General features: G+C 36.9%; 2 protein-coding genes and 1 pseudogene across 2 annotated transcripts; all 3 read right to left on the bottom strand.

Annotated features, from left to right (window-relative positions):
* Window positions 1–245: 245 nt before the first annotated feature.
* On the bottom strand, window positions 246–1,195 carry LOC121255918 (peroxisomal adenine nucleotide carrier 1-like). Its single transcript, XM_041156471.1, has 3 exons — window positions 1,010–1,195; window positions 955–971; window positions 246–832 (listed from the first exon to the last, which is right to left on the bottom strand). The coding sequence occupies exons 1-3, from the start codon at window positions 1,019–1,021 to the stop codon at window positions 589–591; spliced, it is 273 nt and encodes a 90-aa protein (XP_041012405.1). The 5' UTR covers window positions 1,022–1,195; the 3' UTR covers window positions 246–588.
* An 18,874-nt stretch (window positions 1,196–20,069) lies between these two features.
* LOC121255243 lies at window positions 20,070–21,826 on the bottom strand (annotated as a pseudogene).
* Window positions 21,827–22,533: 707 nt separating this feature from the next.
* On the bottom strand, window positions 22,534–25,901 carry LOC121255242 (wall-associated receptor kinase 2-like). Its single transcript, XM_041155516.1, has 3 exons — window positions 25,049–25,901; window positions 24,614–24,802; window positions 22,534–23,750 (listed from the first exon to the last, which is right to left on the bottom strand). Exons 1-3 carry the CDS (start codon window positions 25,899–25,901, stop codon window positions 22,534–22,536), a joined length of 2,259 nt encoding a protein of 752 aa, XP_041011450.1.
* Between the last annotated feature and the right edge of the window lie 1,868 nt (window positions 25,902–27,769).

Raw genomic sequence — 27,769 nt, 5'->3', positions numbered from 1 at the left:
TAGTGGAGAAAATCTCAATCTTATTGCCCAAGGATCGAAAAACATCACACCCACAACGCACCAGGACGAAGAACAAAGATGAAGAATCGAGAAATACAGAGAGCCGGAGAAAGGTTTTCTTCATCTTCGTGGCCTCACTCCCGAAATCTTTGTGCTGGATAAGAACGATCGAGTATCGAAGATGGGGTATAAGCGGAACAAAAGTGTCAAACAAAATTCCGTTTGAAATTTGAAACCCCAGATCTCTCATCATACCTTTTTTTGCAATCTTTAAAGAACCAAATGGAGCATTACATGAAAATTTAATTCATATATATATATATATATATTTCTAAAGAGAAATGTTTGGTTCACATAGACTTTTCTAAATATAATTAATTTTGGTTCCAATAGCATATTCTATTTTCCCAACATCATATTTGAAATATTCTGCAAACATGGATACTAACATTAGGAATATAGTTACTTATAAAAAGAAAATCACAAATATAGTTGTCCAGAACAGTAGTTTTGGCACCTATTAGATTTTGGATTTTACATTGTGTAATGAGGGATGATTCAATACCAAAATGAAGGAGGTGTGGCCTTTCAATGGCTTACCTGTGTTGCAATGGCAGTGCAAGCTCCAGCAAGAGCTGCAATAACTAAGTTTGCTTTTGTTCCTATTCTTTTGGCACCGCTTCTTTCCAAATATAGCCTTTTGAAGTAGCTGTAGCCATAAAAGTAGACAAACTGTGCAATGAAAGATTGCAGGTTTTTTGTACCCAGGCCCTGGTATAGTGAAAGAACATGATGGGTAGAAATTGCTTCTCTTAAGACATCGAATAGGTTCCTACAAAAACCATAAAAAGTGAAATCAAATAAACTATCATAGCCAAATCAAAGAGCTGACCTCTGACTTACGAATTCTGGGCTTACATAAGATGTAAATCTCAGCTTTAAGCTACATTTTACCTAGGATGTTGAAACCATTGAATAATCCAGATTCGAAAAGAGTAATTGGGGACGACGCAACAGCCATTGTGTAGATGCATTGCTATGAGAAGTTAGAACATATGAGGAGCATATTCAATGCCCATCTCCAACTCCACTAAGGATACAAATAATATAACAAGAGCAAAGAGACTATAGGATACTCAATCAGAAAAAGTTCAATTCTATAGGCTCTTCTAAGGAAAGAAGCATTACAACTTTGTTTAGGTTGCTCCGGCCAGTAGAAATTAAACAGTTTGGTAAGCAAAAGACAATTCAGAAAGCAACCTCTATACAGCTAAATTATAGAAAGCAATGTTATATGCACTTAGGACAAGTGATTTACAACTATTTCATCAATGAAATTATTGTTTAACTGATCCAAAGAAAAACAAGTGACTTATATAACTATTTATGTGTGTACATGAAGATACATGGTATAAACAAATCTCATAATCATTGGTGCCAAACAACTCTCCTACTAAATGAAAAGTTTTTGTACTATAGACATTCGACCTAACACTAAACTTTTCCATCATAAAGCACCTCACATGATATTATTAGAATGGCTAGATGGAAGAACCATGCAGTGTGCACCATGGATAATTCTAAAAACCAGACAAGATGATATCACACTTGAAAATAACAAATTAAGAAAACTTCAGGACTAAATTTACACAGTTTTAAAGGGGAAAGCATCACCCCCCAGATGTAATCGTAAAAGCCAACCAGACAACATGATGCCACTCTTGAAAATGGACAACTACGAAACAGCTTCAGAACTATATCGACATAGTCGTTTTTTAAGGGTGCCATATTTGCATAGTCTTTATGGTAAAGGCTATCACATATCCATAAACAAACAATATAAAAACAAAAACAAAAACAAAAAAGAGATAATTGGATTATGAGTTGCCTCACAAACGATAGAAAAAAAAAAATATGAAACTTTTCATTGACGAAAGTAATGGACAACCGAAAAAAAAAGAAAAAAAAAAACTCAACAATTAGAGGTACCTTCAAGTCTAGACTGCCTTCTTATATATAAAAAAAATCTAGACTGCCAATTGCATCATAAAATTCTTTCCCTTTTTTTCCAAACAACTGCTCATTAATATAATTTCAAATTCGCTTAAATATGATTAACCCCAATCCAGTTTGTTTGATCTAGAAGACCTTTAACTCTTTGTATATAACGTTGAGCTTTTCATTTGCCAACCAATCAAGAATGCATGAATCTTTTTTTTAAGAACACCATAAGAGCTCAAATGTCTCTATACAACCGAATAACATTAAAACTGAAGCCAGACCAAAAAAATATATATATATATGTATATAATAATCGATGAAACATATATATATATATATATATATATATATATATATATATAAGAAACCATACAAGCTGCAATGATACCCTAAACTGTCAATTTTCAGAATCACCTCCCAAGCAGCCAAAAATCCTTGGAAATTATAGTTTTCCACCCTACGAAGGTAGACCAAAAAATATATATTTATATTTAAATTGTTTCCCCTTAGCCTCAAACAAAGCAGAGCTAGTGAGCCTCTGTTTTAGGGGGCCAAAAACAGAGTCAACCGTTGCACCTCCGCTGCCAACGACTGCTTAAATATGATTAACCCCAATCCAGTTTGTTTGATCTGGAAGACCTTTTAACTCTTCGTATATAACGTTGAGCTTTTCATTTGCCAACCAATCAAGAAAGCATGAATCCTTTTTTTTTTAAGAACACCATAAGAACTCAAATGTCTCTATACAACCGAATTACATTAAAACTGAAGCCAGACCAATATATATATATATATATATATATATAATAGTCGATGAAACATATATATATATATATATATATATATATATATTTATATGAGAAACCATACAAGCTGTAATGATATCCTAAACTATCAATTTTCAGAACCACCTCCCAAGCAACCAAAAATCCTTGGAAATTATAGTTTTCCCCTTACGAAGCCAGACCAAAATATATATATTTATATTTAAATCGTTTCCCGGTAGCCTCAAACAAAGCACGAGCTAGTGAGCCTCAGTTTTAGGAGGCCAAGAACAGAGTCAACCATTGCACCTCCGTTGCCAACGACTGAAGCTTTCCAGCCACTTACCGTCGTGCACCATAGCCCAGCCGTGAGACACTGCCCAGGTCGATCACCATTATACTATCGTAAGCTTTTGTATCTTCCTCCCGTGTTCTCTCTTTCTCTCACTCTCTTTCTGTAAACTTGTAAAAAAATTTGTCTTTCAACTGGGTTTTTGTTAGAATCATCCTCGAATTGTTAAGAATTTGGACCTACCAAATTCACTCACAGGATCTACTTTTTGGTGAAATATAAAGAAAATCAGAGAAATAATAACAACACAAGAATTTACGTGGAAACTCCCAAAAATAGGAGAAAAACCACCAGACCCAGAGAAGAAAATACACTATGTGAAAAATTATTACAATCACACAATTTTTCTCCTCACCCCAAATGACACCCACAAAGCTTTCCCACTAGTAAAATTTTAACTCTCACCTCTTTCCTTTTTACAAGAAAAAACTAATAGAGGACTTTTCTTAGAGTCACAAGTTACTAATTAAGCTTATGGCTTTGTGTAATTAACTAAGAGGCCAAACATCCTATTTATAGGCCTTGAGGCCTGCTCCTCAATTCTCTCCCACCGATGTGGGACTCCAAAGGAGCAAACCCAACAATCTCCACCTTGCGACTTTGGCTGGTCCCACAGCCACGCTCCACTGCAATGAAGATCTTCATAGCTTTTGCTATCATGCTCCACCATAAAAGCATACCCACTCAGAATAAACCAATTCCAGGCATTTCAATTTCGGCCCATGTCAAAAATAACCTTGCTAAAAAATTATGGTGCAACTTCCACGTTTGGCTTTCCTGGAAGTTCATCAGCCATCGACATAAATTTCCACCACACACCCTGCATTAATGCCAAACCAATGCATGTGTGCAAACTTGTGGACCCACTAACATTAACACATCCTCTATCATGGCAACTTTGGAAATTAGCGGCATGCCGTGAGGATGTACATGTCCCTTTAACAGACATCGTCTTCCATGGAGAGAGACACAACGTTAGTTTCATTACCAGTATCTCCATTTACTGACTTGGAGCCACTTGCCGAACCTGCTCCTGCTCTTGGACAATTTTTCTTTATGTGCCCAGATTGTCCACACCCCCAGCAGATTACTTTCATCTTTATGGAGTTCTTCTTCTTCCCATTACCAGCTACTTCCAATGCTAAGTTCTCAGGTGGACCATTTCTTCCACCACCTAGTCTTCTCTCTTCAGAAAAGAGTTTACTGGTAACCTCTGAAAAAATTATTTTCTCCTTCCCATGTATCAAAATAGGTTTCATATGCTCATAGGAAGGTGGAAGAGACCAGATGAGTCTCAAGGCTTGATCCTCATCATCAATTTTAACTCCAATAGATTCTAGCTCAGAGACAATGCCATTGAGAACACTTAAATGATCTGAAATAGTTGTACCTTCACTCATATGCAGTGTATGAAACTACTCCTTCAGGTACACCCAATTTGAGACGCCCTTCGTCTAATACAACTCTTCGAGCTTTTCCCAGAGTTCCTCTGCCGTAGATATTCCATGCACATTTGCAAGAACATTCTTGGCCAGGCACAGACGTATCGCACTTGCTGCTCTCAAATCCAGATCCTCCCAATCTTCATCGCTCATTACAGATCTGCTCTTTGTTTCATCAGTCACACTAGTATAACTGCTGACTTCAGGGATTGGTCTATCCTTCAACGCCTTGTGTAATCCTGATTGAATCAAAATATCCTTGACTTGAACTTGTCACAAGCCAAAATTGATTCTTCCATCAAATTTTTCCACCTCATATCTGATAGAATTTGAAGCCTTACTTCCTGACATTGTTTCAATGAATTTTTACCGTAGAAATGAATAGTACTCACTAAGTAAGTTCCCAGGAAAGATTATTCTTTCCTAGACAGAACTTCAGGGGTCCCAGGAAAGATTGGAGGGTCACACTGGACCACTTAAATACCAACCTCCTAGACAGAACCTCCTTAGACTGTACGTATTCACACTACCACACCAAAGCTCCACCCACCAAAAAGAACCTAGTGGCTCTGATACCACTTGTTAAGAATTTGGACCTACCAAATTCACCCTCAGGACCCACTTTTTGGTGAAATATGAAGAAAACCAGAGAAATAATAACAACACAAGAATTTACGTGGAAACTCCCAAAAACAGGAGAAAAACCACCAGACCCAGAGAAGAAAATACACTATGTGAAAAATTATTACAATCACACAATTTTTCTCCTCACCCCAAAATAACACCCACAAAGCTTTCCCACTAGTAAAATTTTAACTCTCACCTCTTTCCTTTTTACAAGAAAAAACTAATAGAGGACTTTTCTTAGAGTCACAAGTTACTAATTAAGCTTATGACTTTGTGCAATTAACTAAGAGGCCAAACACTCTATTTATAGGCCTTGAGGCCTGCTCCTCAATTCTCTCCCACCGATGTGGGACTCCAAAGGAGCAAACCCAACACGAATAATGCACAGAAAAAAAAAACTTGCCTCAGTCCATCTGTGTACCCAAAATTTATGATGATGAAAGAAAGAAACAGCAGGCATAGCAAACCTTAACTTGAGACGACGCGCAGACTTCTTATAAACAGTAAAAAAAACTTGCCTCAATCTATCAGTGTACCAAAAATTTATGATGATGAAAGAAATAAATGGCAGGCACAGTAAGCCAAGTGATTCTTGGCCACTTCGCACCATTGGTGGAGGAGACGTTTGGTCTTCCAACATGTTGCAGATCATTGGTGAAGTCGAAGGGTCAATATATCTGTGGTATATTCAACAGGCAGTAACTCTTCACACTGCTTTTAATTTTACTGTGCAAACGGAATTAAGGCGACTTAACGGAATAGAGGAAAAGTTAACAGAAAAACAAGGAAATCTGTTAAAACAATAATTTCCGTTAGATAGCCACTTTATATATATAGAAGATATATATATATATATATATTTATATGGATCATTGAATTGGAGGCTTATGATCAAAAGTCAGTATGTGACGCCCCGATTTCGGAGGTCCGGAGAGTTAGTTCCTAATACTGAATATCCTCTCCAATAGCACAATTATATCTAATCTAGAAACTCCATTAAATATTCAACATAAATATCCATGTTTCTTCTTAGGGACACTAAAGAAAATCTTCAATAAAATAAATTAAAAAGTCACCAAAGACTAAAAAATATTCATAACTTAACTTACCAAAATAACCGAAAACAATGCTCTACTAAACATGACCTAATAAATATTTGTATCAAATGACACTTATCGATCATCACACCTTATTAAAACTTTCTACTCTTGTTCTCCAGCTGGACCATCAAACTTATCTGAGAAATATTATGGAGATAGGGGGTGAGTTATCAACAATTCAGTAAACAGAAAACATATATTATTATGCAAACATGAACATTACAGAGTTAAGAATGTACAACAAAACACTTTTTATTTTCAGAATGCAGAGTCAGAACATGTTATAAAAAATATCAGAGTGAAAGTTCAAAAATATTCTTATTCAGAATTCCTTTGGCGTAGCATAACTGAACATCTTCATCTTCATCTTATCATATCAGAACAGAGACATTGTTTAACCCCGGTGGTAGGGTTGGGTATTGTGCAAACCCCGATGGCAAACCGAGAAGAAACAAAATGTGAATCTTCCACTTATTATTCTCGGAGTTTCGAGTGTGCACACATGAAAGACCACGAAGAAAACAACTTTTCTTCCAAAGTGGGTGCACCAGAAACAGAAAAGTTGGTACCAACCCAAATAGAGGCCACAGTTTTACACCCTTGGTAAGGTCAAAACGAAACAGAAACAGAATGTCATGCAAGAGATTTTCATAAATCACATCATATCATATCAGAGTACAGAACATCTTTAGAGTAGAACAGAATTAGATCGCAAAAATATAATTTATGCACAAAATTTCATAATCGCTCTCTTTTGTACAGTTCAGAAACAAGATGCCAAAATAGCTTATGTCTACACCAGTCACGCCAGAAAATACTTTATTCTTATACAGAATTTCATGAGTAATGCAGAACAAATAACCGAGGTTGTTTCAAATTTCTCTTCATAACAAAACATGCATATTTTCAAAATTGACCTCAGTTCATTTTATTTTTATACAATGTCTAGTATAAGAACCTTGCTTACCTGAATTTCTTAATTTTTTCAAAATTTCTCCACAGCAGTACTGAACGAAATCAATCGTCACCTATAAAATTGTCATGTAATTCGAGTAAATTTTCAATTGAACATGTACTTCGTAATTGAACTTGAAATACTTGAGTTACCTATTTTACTTCCTCAAAACCTAAAATTCTCATAACCCTAAAGTACCATCACTTCTCAAATTCATCGATATTCACTTAATTTCTCTGACTACGACAATAAATTCTGAACTATTTACTATTGAAATCTAATTATAAAGAAATTAATACTAACTAATATAATTTAAAACTCTAAATATTTTCTATTACACAACGTTTTGGGCTAATTTAAAATGAGCCGAATGTAACACCCCGTATTTTAGTGTATTTTTACTAAAGGATTATTTTTATTTATTCAAAAATTTATTCTCTTATTTTAAGTTTATTGGATTTTTATTGGGTTTATTTTTATGATTTTTAGTATGTGAAAAATTAAATTTGATATGTTTCCTTAATATTAATTACTGTTATGCATTTAAATCTCTCTTTATTTTAAATTAATTGATTGTTGGATTTAAATATTTTATTTTCATTTTATCATTACGTTTAAATTATTTTAATTGAGATATTGTTTTAAAATCATTTTCGTTGGATCATTTTTTGTGACCCAAGATGTAAGGATTGGACCTCATTTCTTTCCCTTTATTTTTCTCTTTCCCTCTATTTTCTTTTTCTTTTCTTTTTCTCTTTCTTTTCTCTCCTCTCTCTCTCTTCCCGCGCGGCCTTGCTTCGCTCTCTCCACGCCCGTTTCTCTCTTCTCCCAGCCCAGCCGCCGTGTGCCGCACCGCCCCTGCCATTCGCTTCCCCACCAGCCGGCGATCACACCCTTCCAACCTCAGCCTCCCTCGCGCCGCCGGTAGCCTCCACGAACCGCTCATAGCCGCGGTGCATCTTGAGCTCCAGAGCCGCCGTCGCCCTACCTCCGGCCGCCAACTCTTCACCACTTCATCCTCGACCTCCTAGCAACCCAAAGCACCCATCCTTGGCTCCGATCTACCACCAGTGAAGCCTATCTATCTCCATCTCCGATTTCGACATCTTTGGCCTAAAACCGCCCTCTACGCCGCCACTCACGGCAAACCACCACCACCACTAGCTTCACCGACATCTCTAATCTCTACCCTATCAATTTCGGGTCTTAGTTTGTCCCCATTCAAAAGTGGGTATTTGAGACCCACGGCCACAGTGTATTTTATACTGTTACATTGCTGTGTCGCCACCTTTTGCAGCTCCATGATCCTTCAGAAATTATTATATAGCACTGTACGTATTTTTCCAAAGAACTATTGTGATTTAAATATATTTTTGCACTAACTCATATTATTGTGAACTGGTTGGACATGTCGGATTGAGTCCGAGGAGTTCGGGGGTTGGATGGATTATGCACGGAATTGTGTGTTTGGTTGGTATTGTGAATTGTTGGTTGTTGATTTTGGTGTTGTTCATGTACATGGCATATTGCACGCATGATCATGTTTGTAAAGGAAACTGAGTTTTCGTGTACATGCATTCATGTTCATGTGTTTCATGAAAACTGAGTTTTCATGTGTTAAAGGATTTTGGGTGCGTGTGCATCACGACCCCAAGCCGAGATGGGGTATTATCTCGGTGGAGCTCCTCTGGTCACTCGGGAGCGGAATATACTGAGTGACATCCCCTGAGTTGTCGTTGGGCGACGATGGGATCGGACGAGATGGTCTCGTGCCGACTCCGTGGCCCATCTGCTGGCGGGGGCTAGAGGATGCTTGGCCACGAACTCGCTGGGCGCAGAACTGGGCATCGCTTGTTGGGTAGTGGGTGCTTGGCCACGAACGCGCTGGGCGCGGAACTGAGCATCGCTACGAAGCCAGGACGTGCGGATAATCCCTAGGGGAGATCATGGTGCGTTAGTTAATGGATTAATGGGTTGTTTTCTGGGAAAATAGCGTGTGTTGATTGAAAGGATTTTATGTGATTCATTTTCTGGGAAAATGATTTTTTATTGACTTGGGTCATTTTCTGGGAAAATGACGGAGTATTCTTTTTGGGCCAAAATGGGATTTTGGCGTGTGTTGGAAAATATCTATTTTCAGGGAAAATAGTATTTTTGAGAATAATGCATATTTCATCATATGCATGCATGTTGGTCGCATTAATGTATTTTTATCTCGTAGTTGTTTGGTTTATACTTACATGTGGTACCATTTTATGATATCGCAGATTTTGATGCAGATAAGGCTGAGGGTGAGCTTGAGGATTCGGCTCCGCCTGAGGAGTGATCTGGGATCACTCGTTTTGGTTTGAGACTTGTAAAATATTTATTTTGGATGACTGTATAATTTTTAAACCTTTTTACTGACTGTTTAAATTGTATTAACAATTCTGGTACTTAGTTGTATTAATTATCCGCTGCGTTGTTTTTGTACATTGTTGCATGTACACACACTTGGCAATAACGTTGGGATGTGTGACCCTGTTGTCATCATCCCGGCGTCTCGATTCTCGTGTCTCCTTATATGGGGGTCGTGGGCGCCACAGGTGGTATCAGAGCAGTTCGGCTTTGGGTAAAACCACATATCCTATAGGTGGAGTACCAGAAAGTTTTAAAATTGTGATTTGAAATTATTTGGTTTAAAGTATGTTATTTTAATGGTTTTAATTTATTTATGTTTTTATATTTTGTTGGTTTTATTTATTTTATTGTATACTACTTGTATGTTATTTTATTTTATTCGTTTTATTTTATGGTAAGTTATTTTATTTTTAATTATTTTATTGTGCACTACTTCATTTGTTTGATTCATTTTGTTGTAATTATTTATTTATAGAATTTTATTTTATTTTGTTTTGTTTGGAGTTGAAAGGCGGGTTAAGAGTTGTGCTATGGTAGGAAGATGGTACGACTGTGAATGACATTGTTAGGCTTGAATATTTAGTGTAGTCGGCTTGAACTTTTATCGGCTTGGGTTGTTTTTATTATATCGAGGCTTGAAGGGAACAGCATGGTCTGGGTGAACTCTTTGGAGTAGGAACTCAAGTTGCTGCTAAGGAGGGGAATAGTTTTAAATCGCTTAGGTTAATTGAGGTCGTAGCCTCCGTAAAAATTATGTAGTGAGTTTATGGAGTAGGAGGTTGTAAGTTCAACGAACTTCAAGGTTAGATTTATGAGAAGTTCATCTAAAGTTTGTGATTCTATAGTTTTTTAGGAAATAAGTTTATTGGATTTAAGGTGGTAGGTTCAACAAGCAATTGAGGGATTACTTAAATTAGAAGTTTTCGATCTTGTCGACCTTGATAAGCAATTTGGTAACATTTTGGGTTTTTGAATTTACAAGTTTTATAAGGTGAATGTTTTAGAATTAAGGTCATTGATCTTCAAGATTTCAGGAAATGATTCTTATCTGGTTTAAGGTTTTAGAATTGCAGAGTTGAAGGACTGAATTAAATAAGATTGATCTGAGTTGAGTTACTGATATGAGAATTTTTTAGGAGAGAACTTCTTGGGAGATGGAGGATAATGATTTAGTTTGTGTATTTTTTGAGGATTGAAGATGTTGATCTAGTTCAGATAATGATTGTTTTTAGCTCAAGGTTATAGTGACAGGTTGAGGAGTTAATCCATATCAATTTTAAGGAATAATAGATGGTGCGGACGTAGGAAATGATTCTTGTTGATTTCGAGGATATAGGCCCGAATGATGAAAATGGTAGTGACAGATCACTTGGACGTTTGGAGGATTATTGGTTTTGGCTAAGTGTGCATGAGATCGATGCGTAGTAGCGGTGAGTGTGTATGCATTTCGGAGAGTATAGGGGTCCTTGTCTCATTTTTGGCTTGGAAGAAGTGTCTTGGGTTGGTGTTGAAGATGAATAAATACAATAGTATTAAATTCAAGAGATTTTGGTTTGGAGTTTTTGGTGAGTCAATCAGAGTGTGTAGTCGAAGCGGATTACTCAATGGAATGATGGTTGATAATAATTATTGTGATTATCTACAGGAATTAATTGTGACTTGAGGTTACCTAGGAATTTAAATTTTGAGGTTATGCTTTCTTTGGAGATTGAGAATCCAGTTGGTTGAATTAAGGACATTGTTATTTAACTTGAAGAGAGTTTGATGAGTCGTTATGTTTGGTGTATGATAAGATCTTGGAAGTTGAAGCTTAGGCATTAGCGATAAATAATATGATCAAGTATGTGAGTCAATCAAGCATTAAGATCCTTGGGTGATTTGCATTGGCTTTTGGTGGATTGATGATTTGAGCAATATGGCTGGCCTTGAGGTTTAATAGTGATGTGTTATTGAAGGAACTATTCGTACTAATACTAGCTTATAGGAGTAGAAGTAGGCGGGCGAGTTATCAAATAGATTTTGATAATGTTTTGGTGAAGTCAATGATGGTTCGTAATGAGTTTAGTCACCGCTAGAGTAGATGTTATTCTGAATGTCGGTGATGAGCTTTTGGGTTTAGATTATTGGATAGAAGTTTATAGGTGCTCTTTTTGGTTGGTCGGGCTGGAATCGAATCTTTTTAAGGTATGTTCCTTATCGTCGATGAGACGGATATATTTTGGGTTGAGGTTGCTTATTTTCAATTTGGGATGCTGAGGTTGGTTTTGTCTATGATCATAGATGTATTTTGCGGAATATTGATTTTAATCAAGGCAGCAGGAGTTAATTGAGGAATATGAGTGATAACTCCTGGTGTTGGGAAAAATAGTATTTTCTACCAAAAGGTGGTAAGAGTTTTCTGGTTAGTAGGTATGGAGCCACCTTGTACTCGATGGTGCTAGTTTTTATGAGGACATAAATTTTATGCAGGTGGCGAATTATCAGAGTATACAGCAGAAGCGTGATATTTGTGGCTGTAGTTAGGAGTTCGGATTTTGTGTTGATCTTGAGGAATTAGTGGTGACTTGAATTTTTAGATGATGCTTGTAGTTGGAGATTAATCTTTTGGTTGTGCAATTTGTTATTGATGGTTAACCTTGGAAGTGGCTATTAGGTTACCAAATGTAGAATTCAATGGAGGTTTAGAAGTTGTAGCATAGGAGCTGATTGAGGTTAGCATGGATTATTGTATGGAGCTATTAATCATTAGAATTTTCTGGATATTGTATTAAGGTTCTTGTGGAAAATAAGATTTTGGTTAGCATAGTCATCTAGGAATACTGGTCGTGATGTGCCGCTAGAGGACTAATACGAATATGTTGGATATCGCCATATTTTTTTTGAAAAATGTGCCACGTGCCGTCAAGTTAAGGCTGAGCTTTAAGGACCTGCTAGTAGACTTCAGCCTCTCCCTATTCCTAAGTGGAAGTGGGATCATATTTTATGGATTTTGTTGTGGGTTTGCCGAGGACTCCTAGTGGAAAGAACTCAGTTTGGGTGATTGTTGATCGGTTGACCAAAAGTGTCCATTTCCTGCCTATTAATAATACCGACTCTTTGGGTAAGATGACTCGGTTGTATGTCAAGGAGATAGTGCGTTTGCACGGAGTGCCCAAGAGTATAGTGTCGGATCGGGACCCGCGGTTCACATCCCATTTTTGGAAGAGTTTGCAGGCAGCCTTAGGCACTAAGTTGAAGTTTAGTACTGCATATCACCCACAGACAAACGGTCAATCAGAGCGTACTATCCAGACTCTTGAGGATATGTTGCGTGCTTGTGTCATGGAATTTCAGGGGAGTTGGGAGAATCACCTGCCGCTAATTGAGTTTGCTTACAATAACAGTTTTCATTCCTCCATTCAGATGACCCCGTATGAAGCTTTGTATGGGAGAAAGTGTAGATCACCGTTGTGTTGGGATGAAGTTGGCGAAAGTAAATTGATTGGGCCTGAGATAATTCAAGAAATGAAGGATCAAGTTCAATTTATAAGGACTAAAATGGCGGAAGCCCAAAGTCGCCAAATAGTTATGCAGATACAAGGAGAAGAGACTTATCATTTGAGATAGGAGATTGGGTTTACCTTAAAGTCTCTCCGATGAAGGGTGTTAAGTGCTTTGGCAAGAAGGAAAAGCTTAGTCCGAGGTATGTTGGCCCTTTCTAGATTATAGAGAAAGTTGGGCTAATTGCTTATAGAGTTGCCCGGCTGGATTATTTTAGGGATGTCCATGATGTGTTCTATGTGTCGTCTTTGAAGAAGAGTTTTGGACAGCTAGAGCCGCGTTTTGTCGATTCTAAACGCATTGAACTTCGGCCTAATCTTTCTTATGAAGTTGCCCTGACTCAGATTGTGGATAGGAAAGAGCAAAGGTTAAGGTCTAAGACAATACCTTTGGTGAAGGTGTCATGGGGCGATCCGTTGGCTCAGGATTTCTCTTCGGAGAGAGAAGCTGTCATGAGAGAGCAGTATCGGTATTTATTTGATTGACTGGCGGTATGTTTCTTAAGTCTGCTCTTGGTTGAATCTTATTCATGTCTTAGTTTAATGTTGACCTTGCCAATTTCGAGAATGGATTTTTTTTAAGGGGGGAGGATGTAACACCCTGTATTTTAGTGTATTTTCACTGAAGGATTATTTTTAATAATTCAAAAATTTATTCTCTTATTTTATAATTATCGGATATTTTAAATAGGTTATTTTATGATCTTTAAATTGAGAAAATTAAATTGTTATGTTTTCTTAATATTTATTTATTGTTGTACATTTAAATTATTCTTCTTTTTAAATTAATTGATTGTGGGATTTAATTATTTTATTTTCATTGTATCATTACGTTTAATTTATTTTAATTGATTTGCTGTTTTGAAATCATCTTCGTTGGATCATTTTTGTGACCAAGAGGTAAGGATTGAACTTCATTTCTTTTCCCCACTTTTCTTTCTCTTTTTCTTTCTTTTTTCCTTTCCTTTTCCGCTGCATTCCCCCCCCCCCGCCCTCGCGACAGCCCTTCTCTCCCTCTCTTCCCGTGCGTCTGCGTCTCCCTCACCCAACCCACCGCCGTCGCGCCGCCGTGCGCGACACCGCCCCTCCAGTTCGCTCCCCCACTGGCCGGCGACCCTTCCCCATAAATCCCAGCCTCTATCTCGCCGTCGATAGCCCTTACGCCCAACACCAAGCCGCGGCACTCTCTTCGTTCCAGCACTGCCGTCGCGCCACCTCCGGCCACTATTTCTTCACCACTTCATCCTCGATCTCCTAGCAACCCAATGCACCCAACCCCAGCTCCGATCCGTCACCGATGAAGCCTATCTATCTCCATCTCTGATTTCTACATCATTGGTCTAAAACCACCCTTTGCGCCGCCACCCACGGCAAACCACCACCACCATTGGCTTCACTGACCTCTCTAGGCCCTACCCTATCAATTTCGGGTCTTAGTTTGTCCCCATTCAAAAGTGGGTATTTGAGACCCACGGCCACAGTATATTTTACACTGTTATGTTGTTGTGTCGCCACCTTTTGCAGCTCCATGATCCTTCAGAAATTATTATATAGCACTGTAAGTATTTTTCCAAAGAACTATTGTGATTTAAATATATTTTTGCACTAACTCATATTATTGTGAACTGGTTGGACAAGCCGGACTGAGTCCGAGGAGTTCGGGGGTCGGATGGATTGTGGACGAAGTTGCGTGTTTGGTTGGTATTGTGAATTGTTGGTTGTTGGTTTTGGTGTTGTTCATGTACATGGCATATTGCATGCATGATCATGTTTGTAAAGGAAACTGGGTTTTTGTGTACATGCATTCATGTTAATGTGTTTCATGAAAACTGGATTTTCATGTGTTAAAAGATTTTGGGTGCGTGCGTATCACGACTCCAAGCCGAGATGGGGTATTATCTCGGTGGAGCTCCTCTCGTCACTCGGGAGCGGAATATATTGAGTGACGTCCCATGGATTGTCTCTGGGCGACGATGGGATTGGACGAGATGGTCTCATGTCGACTCCGTGGCCCCTCTGCTGGTGGGGGCTAAAGGATGCTTGGCCACGAACGCGTTGGGCGCGAAACTGGGCATCACTCGTTGCGTAGTGGGTGCTTGGCCACGAACGCGCTGGGCGCAGAACTGAGCATCGCTATGAAGCCAGGACGTGCAGATGATCCCTAGGGGAGATCATGGTGCATTGGTTAATCGAATAATGGGCTATTTTCTGGGAAAATAGCGTGTGTTGATTAAAATGATTTTATGTGATTCATTTTCTGGGAAAAAGAGGTTTTATTGATTTGGGTCATTTTCTGGGAAAATGACGGAGTATTCTTTTTGGGCCAAAATGAGATTTTGGCGTGTGTTGGAAAATATCTATTTTCAGGAAAAATAGTATTTTTGAGAATAATGCATATTTCATCATATGCATGCATGTTGGTCGCATTAATGTATTTTTATCTCGTAATTGTTTGATTTATACTTACCTGCGGTACCATTCTGTGGTAACGCAGATTTCGATGCAGATGAGGCTGAGGGTGAGCCTGAGGATTCGGCTCCGCCCGAGGAGTGATCTGGGATCACTCATTTTGGTTTGAGACTTGTAAAATATTTATTTTGGATGACTGTATAATTTTTAAACCTTTTTATTGACTGTTTAAATTGTATTAACAATTCTGGTATTAGTTGTATTAATTATCCGCTACGTTGTTTTTGTACACTGTTGCATGTACACACACTTGGCACTAACGTTGGGATGTGTGACCCTGTTGTCGTCATCCCAACGTTTCGATTCCCGTGTCTCCTTACATGGGGGTCGTGGGCACCACAACGACTGGGGCGACCACTTAATGGACACCTATCTCGATGTCTGAAAATACGTATGACCCACTTCGTAGCCACAAACGCAACAAATGAAGGTATGTAACTACAACGTGATCACCAAGGTAGCTAGCTAGTTGGTCCTCTATATATTTATTACTCGTAACATGCACAATCATGGAGGATGTTTGAACGTTACTTTGAAAACAAAATGGATCGATCCCCCCCAAAAAAATGCACCTTGCTATTTACTGATCCAATGGCCACCCCGTTTTTTATCTCCTTCTATATGAAAAAAGTATTATACTTTATATATAGTTAAGTTATATACTTTTTTATTTTTATTTTTTTAAGACATAATTTACACTATACTTATAATTTGAATAATAATCATATTCTAACTAAATTAGTATGAATATATTATATATACTTACTCCATGTTAAATATTAAACTTCATATTATCTGTATATTAAATGTTTTTAATCTTTACTTAAATTAAAATCATAAACTTATAATTTTCTTGTTAAACATATTCAATAAAAATTCAAAACAATAATCATAATATTTTAAATTCATATCACAACATATTCACAATATTCTCACAACAATATTTATACACATATTAATTCATCAATGAACACTATAAACTCACAAACTATTCACAAAATTCATAAACAATAATCACAATTATTTCAAGAGTCAGCATAAAATCACAATAACATATATAAACATATTGCTAAACTTTAGAAATATAACTAGCACTCACAAATTCAAAATAACCAATTAATCTAATTATCATTCATTATGGAGAGTAATTTGATTCCAATCAAATTATTTAGGAAATTGTACACTAGAATTTTGGGTACTAGATTATAATAATAAAGTATATTGTTTTAGACAAGTAATAAGAGCATGTGGTTCTAATGTTAATTTCATTAGTTTATAATAGATTATATATATATAATAGATTATATATTATATTATATAATATTAAATATATATTGTACTATATATATAATATACTATATATAATATACTATATAATGCACAGTATATATATACTATAATATACTATATATATATTATAGTATAATATTATATATTATAATGCTATATATAACATTATAATATATAACATATATTAATAATATAATATATTGTAGTTAATATTTTAGAAAATAAATCAAAAAATGTTGGAACGTACTAAGAATTACGTTCGAACGTTTTGTGTATATAAGGTGGAAACAGAACGGCGAAACGTCATTTTCACCGTTATCATCGTCATTCTGTTGCACGCCGCTTCTCCTCCATCGCCGTTGCCGCCAAACTCCACCACAACCGTCACTAAAAGGTAGGCATTCATCTTTTAATCAAATAACATGTATTTTATTTGAGATTTAGATTGAGTTTTGTTTAAAAAGGGATAAGTGGTGGCCGGATTTTCAACTCCATTTTTCGACCACCACGGCTTGCCATTGGCCAAATAGTCACCGTAGAAATGATTCTTGAAGTATATACTTCATTTCTACGGTGGCATTTCGGCATTTAAAATGTTGTAGATTAATTTTTGAGATTTCAATAATGGCTGAGTCGACTCAGACATTCTGTCTCGTAACGTTTGAACGTTTCATCAAGACGTTCAAACATATGACGTTTCAATTACATAGCCGTTAAGGCTTATACGTTTGAATGTTAATTTTTTACATTCGGACGTTGTTTTTCATAAATTTTACGTCCAAATGTTTAATGAATACGTCCGAACGTACTACTTTTTTAACTTTATTTAAGCTTCAACGTTCAAACGTAAATCCTTTACGTTCGCACGTAAAACAATACCATGAACATATAAGATACACGTTCGAACGTATGTTGTTTAAATTTATTTGTTGTTTACGTTCGAACGTTTTACCAAGACATTCGAACATACGACGTTACAATTATATAGCTATTAAGGCTTATACATTCGAACATGTATTATTTTACATTCAGACACTATTTTCGTAAAAGTTACGTACAAACGTTTAATTATAATGTCCAAACGTACTACTTTTTTACTTTATTTATGCTTCAACGTTCAGACGTTCATATTTATGTTCGCACGCAAAACACATACGTTCAAACGTATAACATAAACGTCCTAATGTACGTCAGCCAATATTTATTTACTGCTTATGTTTGTACGTGTATGTTATATGTTCGCACGTATGTGTTTTGCTTTGGAATGTAAAGGAAACACGTCCGGATGTTTTATCTTAACGTTCGAACGTATATTTTACTGTGTTCGAACGTTAATATAGAGCAGCTTAAAATTAACACAAAAAATGCATCAATGTAAATAATTTTTTTCTTTCTCTATTTTCATGATATGGCTCATCCTCTGCATACTAGGAAATGAGGGAGGGAATGAGCTACTCAATGCACTGCTCGTATCGGGGCTCGTACTGTTATGGTAGAGCGAGATGTCCTGATTAATGAGTTCGACGAACTTATTTGGGAGCAGACGAACCTGAGAGATGTTTTCCTCAGTAGAGGCTGGGGAAATATTTGCACATTGAGGGGGAAGGTATACCCCTCAATAGTTCAAGAGTTCTATATGGGGATGTGTGTCATGCCTCAGGACACATCCTCTCACACCGTGACTGTACGTGGTGTTTCCATTGAGATTTTACCAGATGTCATCGCCGAGCACCTCAGGATTCGTCGAGGAGTTGAGACATCTGCAAACTCTACATCCTGTGAGGATGTAGCCACTTCTGCATCATCTACTGGCCCTCCATTTGAGCCAGCATCAGCCAGAGATGCAGACTGATCAGAGGCTGAAGATATTGGCCTCGAGGCTCGAGATGATGACCTAGACGAGGATTTCTACATCCTCACCGATAGGGACCGCATGCAGATCGAGAGGAAGAACACATTCAACCAGAACCATTTGCTATCTTTCTTCCGCATGTTGCACCTTATTGTTACAACAAACGTGGATCATGTGGCACATAAAACCACATTTAGTAGGCTTCGGGCACAATTTTTTATACGAGTGGCACGTGGAGATCCCATAGATTTGCCACTTCACATCTTTGAGAGGATCCGTTATGAGGCGAGTATCGTCTCCACGGATAATCTCCCATTCGGTGTCCTGATCAGCAGGCTATTACTTGCACAAGGAGTGGGTGAAAGATCATATGAGCCCCCTCGACATAACCACTCATCGACGTAGCATTGGACAGGCTAGGGGACGTCAGCCACCCCTGTAGAGGATCTAGTTCCTCCAACGCAGCCTGAGCCAGGTCATGTGGGGAGTAGTAGTCAGCAGCCGCCGAGTACATCTGCGGGAGATGCACGACTTGCTTGGGTTGATGCGGTGATCTCACAGCTGACTGCGCATATCGATCATAAGATCGATCGATCGCTCGCGGATATAGAGGCGTCTGTAACTGAGATCTCTCATCGTGTAGGTATCCTCAACGACAAGGTTGATACCTTGACTGAAGAGGTACGGAGTTTGAATTTCGCGAACAACGCTATCATCTGAGTGTTGTTTAATAAATTCGATCATATTTTATCTTTTGCTTTTATTATTTATAAAGAAAAATATTATTTAATATTTCTATGGTTTTTCACCATTCAATTCTCAATCTTTTTTAATGTTATATTTTTCAACTTTAATACTAAATAACTGCACTTCAAATATATATAAACATAAATATATATTTATATATTATAAATTGTGTATATATAAATATATACAAGTCAATTTTTTAGACTTGTTCACAAATTATGCATTATAAAATTCACATAATTTTTAAATTAGAGTCATTTAATTTAAATTTACAATCAACGTTCAAACGTTATTAATTAACGGTCGAACGTTGGCGCAAAACATTTAACGTTCGAACGTTAATTACTAACGTTCGAACATTGGCGCCAAAACATTTCACGTTCGCACGTAAGTTGCCAGAATGTTCGAACGTAAATTTGACATTCGAACAATAAAAAAACCTCATCTGTCTTTAGTGACAGTTTCTAGAAACCGTCACAGAAAAGGCCTTTTAGTGACGGTTTGGGGATTGTCACAATATCCCAACTGTCACTAAAGACCAATTGTGTTGTAGTGATCATTAACAATTTGATTGTCAAGAATTTGATGCAAGCGATCCTCTTTTACTACAGAGTTAAAGTAAATTGCCAGATTTCTATCCTTTTCCAGCCTATCAAAACAAAGTGCTTTTTCACCTGTCAATAACTCTGCCACAACAACACCAAAGTTGTAGACATCACTTTTTTCTGTAAGTTGGTTACTATAAAAGTATTATGGGTCTAAATATCCAAAAGTCCTCTTCACCAATATAGATAATTGTGTTTGATCAACAGGGACCAAAATTGAAGTTCCAAAGTCAGCCACTTTTGTTGAATAGTTATCATCTAAAAGTATATTTGTAGTTTTCACATCCATGTGTAAAATCAGGACCGAAGTTGAAGAATGCAGGTACGCAAGTGACCCTGCAGTTTCTGATGCGATCTTTAAACGTTTTTCCCATGAGGGTGAGGATGATAGGTTTATATCAAGAATGTGACTAGAAAGAGTCCCATTTGTGATGTATTGATAAACTAGTAATGGAACTTCTGTTTCTAGACAACAACCTAACATCTTAACCACATTTCTATAGTTAATTTGTGTAAGCACAATTACCTCATTTATGAGTTGTTCAATTTGGCTTTGATCACAAATCTTTGATTTCTTAATGGCAACAACTTCGTTATCTGGCAAGACTCCTTGATAAAAGTTCTATAGCCTCCTTGACCAAGGATACTACTCTCATCGTAATTATTGGTCGCCTTTTCCAATTCCTCTGCACTGAAGATTTTCGCAACCTCTGTAGAAGCTCTATAATTTGAGAGTTTTTGTTGTAACAATGTGCCTCCATTTTGTTGGAAAAATTTCTCTTTTAGCTCGATGAGTTTTCTTCTTTAAAGTCCAAAATATATTGAAGAACCTCCCAAGAACAATCCTATGAGGCCAATACGGATAGCTGCACATACTCAAGCATGTTATCTTTGTTTCCATAAATATAGTTCAACAAAGTTACTGCGAATCAAATAGGTAGCTAGGTAACTAGCTCATTCAAGACTTTAGTTCTATTTGGGCAAATGCATATTTGGTGAATCATACTAGATACCTATAGATAATGCATAAAACAGAAAGAATAATGTTACATCACAATCGAGCTCAAATGTACTAGATACCTATAGATACTTAAAAGAATCTAGTGCATTTGAGCTCCTTGTAAAATTTGTAGACTATTGAGAGAGCGCGTCAAGATTGGAAGGTGTAATACCTGGGTGGTTTTACACTTAAGTCTTGACAGCAGCAACTCGATCCCTTTATTTGAAACAGATTCATGGGATTGATTACTTTTTGTTCAAAGTATACTTTGAACTATCATTAAGTTCCTTAATTTAGGTAAAGAGAATCACATAAGTATACATGAAATATTTTAGGTCTTACCCATATATAATAAGTACTCTTTTCGATCCGCTTCTATTCTGGGTTCTAAAGTTTGAGGAGGAACCAAAGGGACTCTTGCTTTTATATCAAGCTTTAGTCTTAACGCTTAAAAATAACAAGATAAAAGATAAAATATTTAATTAATAGATTTTTATATTACTTTTGATCTACTGGTAGAGTTAGTTATATATATATTGCTCTTATTCTTATATATCATTGTCATCAACAAGTTTAAAGGTAAATATACATACACAAAATATGATCAGAGTAGAATATTAATTACTCTTGTTGATTTCAGTATCTAGCAAAGACATATCAATGTCCATGCAGCTGGCAATCATGTTGACCAAAGAGTATCAATCGTGTGAGAGAGAGATCATGAATGGTGTCCAACCATGCACCCATGTACGTAATTAGTGAATGGATTAGTTAAATACCAATTAGTAGAAACAAATTATATATATATATATATATAATATATATATACACACACACACACACTAATATTATATATATATATGCTTGAAAACGATTCAAACCTCAAAAGCAAGTATGTAACTAGGGAGGAAACCTGCCTAATCCATGCATGGGGCAAGATCAGGGACAATAAAATGGATGGAGAAACAACAATGGGACCGAACCTGTTGGCTAATTGGTAAGAAAACTTGCCAATTAAATTTATATGTATATATATACACACAACTTAAAATATATACATATAAATAATATATATATATATATATATATAATATATGTAACAAAGTAACATCCATAAAAGAAAGGGTAATGTACAAAATATCTATATATATAAGTAATATTGATAACAAAAAAATAATGAAAGATAACATCATTTAAAAGATTTATTTAAGGTATGTCTATTGATAATGGAGCCTTATTACAAAAAGGAAAATGAAGGTGTCCGGCAAGAAAATTGAGACATCAAACACGAAAAAATATGAGAGATACACATATATGTACGTACAAGTAATAGATTTGATCAATTGGTGAAGATAATGATGTATGTATTGGCCATGGACTAGCTAGCTCCTCATCTGCCGTCATGATCTAATTGTTTCACGACTTGGTTCCTCATACTTTCAAGCCCAACTTTTGCGACGGTAGAGGAAGAACCATTGTAGGCATCAATGTTGAACGAGTGTGTAGGTGGCCCAAGCAAGTTTTCAGTCTCCTCTGTATAAAGATCAGCCTTTTCCCATGGATGTTTTCCCATAATTCTCAATCCTTCTAGCTCCATTGCCACTTCCTTCATAGTTGGCCTATCCTCCCCTCTTACACTTAAGCACCATTTTGCAATATTAGCAACTTCATCTATTGCATTAATATTGACATTATTGACAATTTGATCGTCAAGAATTTGATGCAAGCGATCCTCTTTTACAGCAGAGTTAAAGTACATTGCCAAACTTCTATCCTTTTCAGGCCTATCAAAAGAAACTGCTTTCTTACCTGTCAGTAACTCTGCCACAACAACACCAAAACTGTAGACATCACTTTTTTCTGTAAGTTGGTTACTATAAAAGTATTCTGGATCTAAATATCCAAAAGTTCCTTTCACCAATGTAGATAATTCTGTTTGATCAAGAGGGACCAAAATTGAAGTTCCAAAGTCAGCCACTTTTGCTGAATAGTTATCATCTAAAAGTATATTTGCAGGTTTCACATCTCTGTGTATAATTGGCACGGAAGTTGAAGAATGCAAGTATGCAAGCGCCCCTGCAGTTTCTGATGCTATCTTCAAACGTTTTTCCCATGAGAGTGAGGATGATAGGTTTTTATCATGAATATGGCTAGAAAGAGTCCCATTTGTGATGAATTCATAGACTAGTAACGGGACCTCTGTTTCTAGACAACAACCTAACATCTTAACCACATTTCTATGGTTAATTTGGGTAAGCACAATAACTTCATTTATGAATTGCTCAATTTGAGTCCTGTCACAAATTTTTGATTTCTTAATGGCAACAATTTTGTTGTCCGGTAAGACTCCTCTATAAACAGTTCCGAAGCTACCTTGGCCAAGAACTCTACTTTCATCGTAATTATTGGTAGCATTTTGAAGTTCTTCCGCACTAAAGATTTTGGCAGTCTCCATTGAAGCTCTATAATTTGAGAGTTTTTGTTGTAACAACAATCCACCATTTTGTTGGAAGAACTTCTCTTTTAGCTTGATAAGTTTTCTTCTTTCTAGTCCACAATATATTGAAGAACCTCCCACAAACAATCCTACGAGGCCAATGCTGATAGCTGCGGATATTCAAACATGTTATCTTTGTTTGCACCAACAATTCAACAAAGGTACTGCAAATCCAATAGGCAATTAAGTAGCTCATTCAAGACTTTGAGTTAAAACATAGTATGTGATTATCACAACATAAAATGGAAATGATTACTGTGAGAATTTCATTTCTTAAAACCTTTTAAGTTTTTAAGGGACTTTTAATATCCACCTTTTATTTCTTAATAGAAAGTAAATTTTTATTAGTTATAAATGCCCGACGAAATATATATACTACTGAAAGAAGACTAGTTGAAATTAAAATCATTAGCCTTACTAAAAAATTAGTAGTCTTTTAGTTTTGGGATTCTATAGAGTCATCATTTATATAAACTGGGGAATATAATAAATTTTATTGCGTTCAATTGTCTATGACATCATATTGCAAAAAAGAAAGAAAAAAGCTATAAAAAAAAAAAGGTATAAAACTGGCCTGGATTGATTTTTTTTGTCTAAATTATATAATACAAAGTAGATTTTATAATATTTATTGTGTTTTTAATACTGTTTGAGAGATTTAAACATGAATTAGTACGAATGAAGATTATCCTTTAATTTATCATTAGTTTCCAGATTGTGCTAGCTCTTGCATTCAATATAAAATAAAAATACTCAATGGAGTTTTATTGGTGCTTTACATATAAGAATAGAATAAGAAAATATGTGCTCAATGTCCAGCCGGCAACATTGACCAAGGAGGCCGGCCAGTTCGGCCGTTGACACAACCATTGACCAAGTAGCTAGGGATCCAAAGCCATAAGAATATTAGGTATTATATATGTACTAATTATTGGGTTAAAAAATAATTATAATATATTATATATATACTTACCGAGCGGAATAATGATATTAATGCTAGATTTGTTGGCCCGTGCTATAGGTCTGCAACCTGTTCCACTTGTGATCTTCCCATCACCTTCGTATCCGTCGTGGCAAATACAGGTAAAATTTCCATCAGTGTTCTTGCATGTTGACGTAGTGGTATTGCAGGAGTTCGGGTCTGCTTCGCACTCATTTATATCTGAATTATCGGAGCAATAATACAAACGATTGAACTATTTCGAACCGGCCATTAAATACATTAATATTTTATAAGGAAATTGATTATACTATATATACACGTATATGTGACATATACAATCAAAACCAAGAACGTCATATGAATAAATTCAAAATTCAGGGATAGATTGATCTTTGGAGTTTCATTTCATTTGAACGTGTTCATTAATTTGTTAAAATATTATTGGAGAAGCTTTGAAACTCGTACCTTGGCAACCATCCTCGAGGTATGGATTTCCTTCGTAACCTTCATTAATGCACTTGCAAAGATATCCATCACCGTTTGGGGGATTATAACATTGGCTGTTCCTTCCACATACGTAACCCGGCTGGTTTTTGGCAAATTCACATGTTGTATCACCGATTGCCCAATCAAGAACCATTGGATAGGTCTTATTCCCTCGCAGGCTTACAAGATAATCAGAGGAGAAGTTGAACCCGTCTTGTTTAGCCACAAAAGCATAGCTGCATGGATTGAATTGAATGACATATGTGTGATTGTTATAGCTGCGTGCATCTAAGGTAAAGTTCTTCAATCCTTTCGGAATGTCAACCTGGCAACACCCAATTCCAGAGCAAGATCCGCTGAAGACATTTCTAGGACTTTGACATGTAGAGGTGCAGCCAATGGAGAAGGGTTCATTGTTTTGGAAAGCATTGAGGAAGGCGTAAGTGTCACAGCCGACGGCCACGAACTTATTTTTGGTGTTGGAAATTGTGAAATCTCTGACACGGAGAGAGGGTTCATTGTCATACTCAAGCACATCGCTTGAGTTTTCAAAACACTCGAAGGATATAAAATTCATGATATCAAGCTGACCATCTATGGAAATGTTGGTGACAACTATATTTCCCAACAGTAGTTGGGGTGGGCTAGAGGAATCGTTACAATCTAGCCAAAATTCTTCATTTAGGGAGCAATCTGTTGTTGTACCAAATGGATAACGAATTTCGACATCTCCGCACCGATCTAGGCAGTTAGGCTTGGGTAATGGAGCTGCTACTGCTGCAGCTGCCAGTTCTGACAATATCAGAACAACACATGTAATTTGCAAGAACATCCTTCGAAAACCGATTGATATTGCTCACTGTGTTTCCTTGAGGATACAAGTTCTTATGTTAAATTCAAAGGAAGACTTCTGAGAGATTCTGGATTTTTAATTTAATGGATGGAGGCATATATATATAGATCAGGAGGAAGACCCACTCCGCGCATGACTATGATATTGGACTTTTATTGCATTAAACCGCTGTAGAAGTGGGGCCTGCACGAGGTAGCTGTGATTCGGAGGACCTCGAGTGAAAAAACTATAACACAATTATACATATTTACGTCAAGTCTTTCAGTTTTTATATCATGACAACTAAAACAATTGCCTCAAAAAGTTGTTCCGGCTACAATTGCCTCAACTAAATGATGTTAATGACCCTATTGAAATAGAGATGCTAGCAATTTTGAGAGGCGTCCAGTTTTGCTTTCCCCTTGGAATCTCTCATTTGGTTATAGAAAGTGACTCCTTACTAATGGTGAATGAAGTGCAAAGTGACTCCATATCAAGATCCCTCCACGGCAATCTGGTGCAACAGATTAAGCTACTAATGTTACGATTTCCTTGTTGCTCTATCCAACACAACAGCCGTTTAGGCAATGGTGCAGCCCATGAGTTGGCTAAACTTGCATGGAATACAGATGATCTGATAACTTGGTGGGCTTCTTATGCAATTTATGAAACGCTTCTTGAATTTGTATTTCCTGTAATATGCAAGGTCATAATCTAATTATGTGTAAAAAGGAAGAAGTGATGACAAATAAAAAAGACGGAGGTCAGCAGGGAAATGGGAGAGAAGTGAAGAGATGGGTGAAAAGAATAAATAATGGTGGGGGACCTAGTGGAGAAGAGGAAGGATCTGTGTATCATAGTGAGGACCAGAAGTTGGCATTGGGAGCTGAGGTAGTTGAGGAAATATTTGTTTCTAAGGATAAGGTTATGGCACAGAAAGGTAGGGGAAGAGAGGGAGCAGGCAGGAATGGACCCTCTTTTATTGCTAGACAGGGTGTTTGTCTTAGACCAACCGAAGGAAGTGGAAAGGGGTCCTGGTATTGCTATTACAGTAGTGGAGATTGAGAAAAGTGGAGTTGCGGTTTGTGAGCTGGAAGATTTGCAACAATGTGAGGGGCTTCAGGATGCGGTTGGCAGATGGGTGCCTTTCTTTCTGATTCGGAAGTCTTGATTAGCCTAAACCACTTACAAAGGGAGAAAGATGTTCTTTCAGATCCTGATGATAGAGGAAATAAGAGGGAAAGGTGGGAAATAGAGTTCGAAGTTCGGTTAAGGCCAAGAGCAGGTCTCAAAGACTTGATTTATGAATCCAGTTTTATATTGGAATCTTATAGGGCTAGGCACCTCTCAGAGAAGGCTGTTGAAATTGGTAAGGAAGCTACAACCTAGCATTGTGGCTATTGCTGAACCATTTGGTAATGATAGCCGCATGAAAGTTCTACAACAAAGGCTCTTGTTTGAGGGTTGTGTTTTTAATGAGGAGGTCGGAGGTAAGTTATGGGTGCCATGGAAAAAAGGGGTATGTGTTTCCATAGATAGTTTAACTAATCAAAGTGTTTTTGTGGTAGTTCAGGAGAATAATGTTAAGTTTGTTAGTACCTTTATTTATACAAAGTGTACGTATTTGGAAAGAAGGAAGCTTTGGGAAGATTTATCACAGATGAGGCATGGATCCATTCCTTGGATTGTGTTGGGTGACTTCAATGTCATGAGTAGTGATGGTCAGAGGATAGGTGGTAGGCCGAGACCAATTATTGCTTTGAAGGAGTTTAATGATTTTATAGATGTGGTGGGGCTGGCTCAGTTGAAGTTTGAAGGTAATTCCATGTCCTGGTGTAATGGTCACCATGGAAGTGATAGGAGTTGGG

Source organism: Juglans microcarpa x Juglans regia, chromosome 3D (assembly GCF_004785595.1).
Source record: "Juglans microcarpa x Juglans regia isolate MS1-56 chromosome 3D, Jm3101_v1.0, whole genome shotgun sequence".
Classification (NCBI taxonomy): Eukaryota; Viridiplantae; Streptophyta; class Magnoliopsida; order Fagales; family Juglandaceae; genus Juglans; species Juglans microcarpa x Juglans regia.
This window is presented reverse-complemented; position numbering and strand designations above follow the sequence as displayed.

Bases quoted from the DNA above. Each gene is read 5' to 3' on its own strand.
- LOC121255242 (XM_041155516.1), bottom strand. From the start codon at position 25,901: ATGTTCTTGCAAATTACATGTGTTGTTCTGATATTGTCAGAACTGGCA. The intron at 24,803-25,048 runs GTACGAGTTTCA...CCGATAATTCAG, and splicing joins CCTCGAGGATGGTTGCCAAG to ATATAAATGAGTGCGAAGCA. The intron at 23,751-24,613 runs GTAAGTATATAT...GAATATCCGCAG, and splicing joins TAATATCATTATTCCGCTCG to CTATCAGCATTGGCCTCGTA.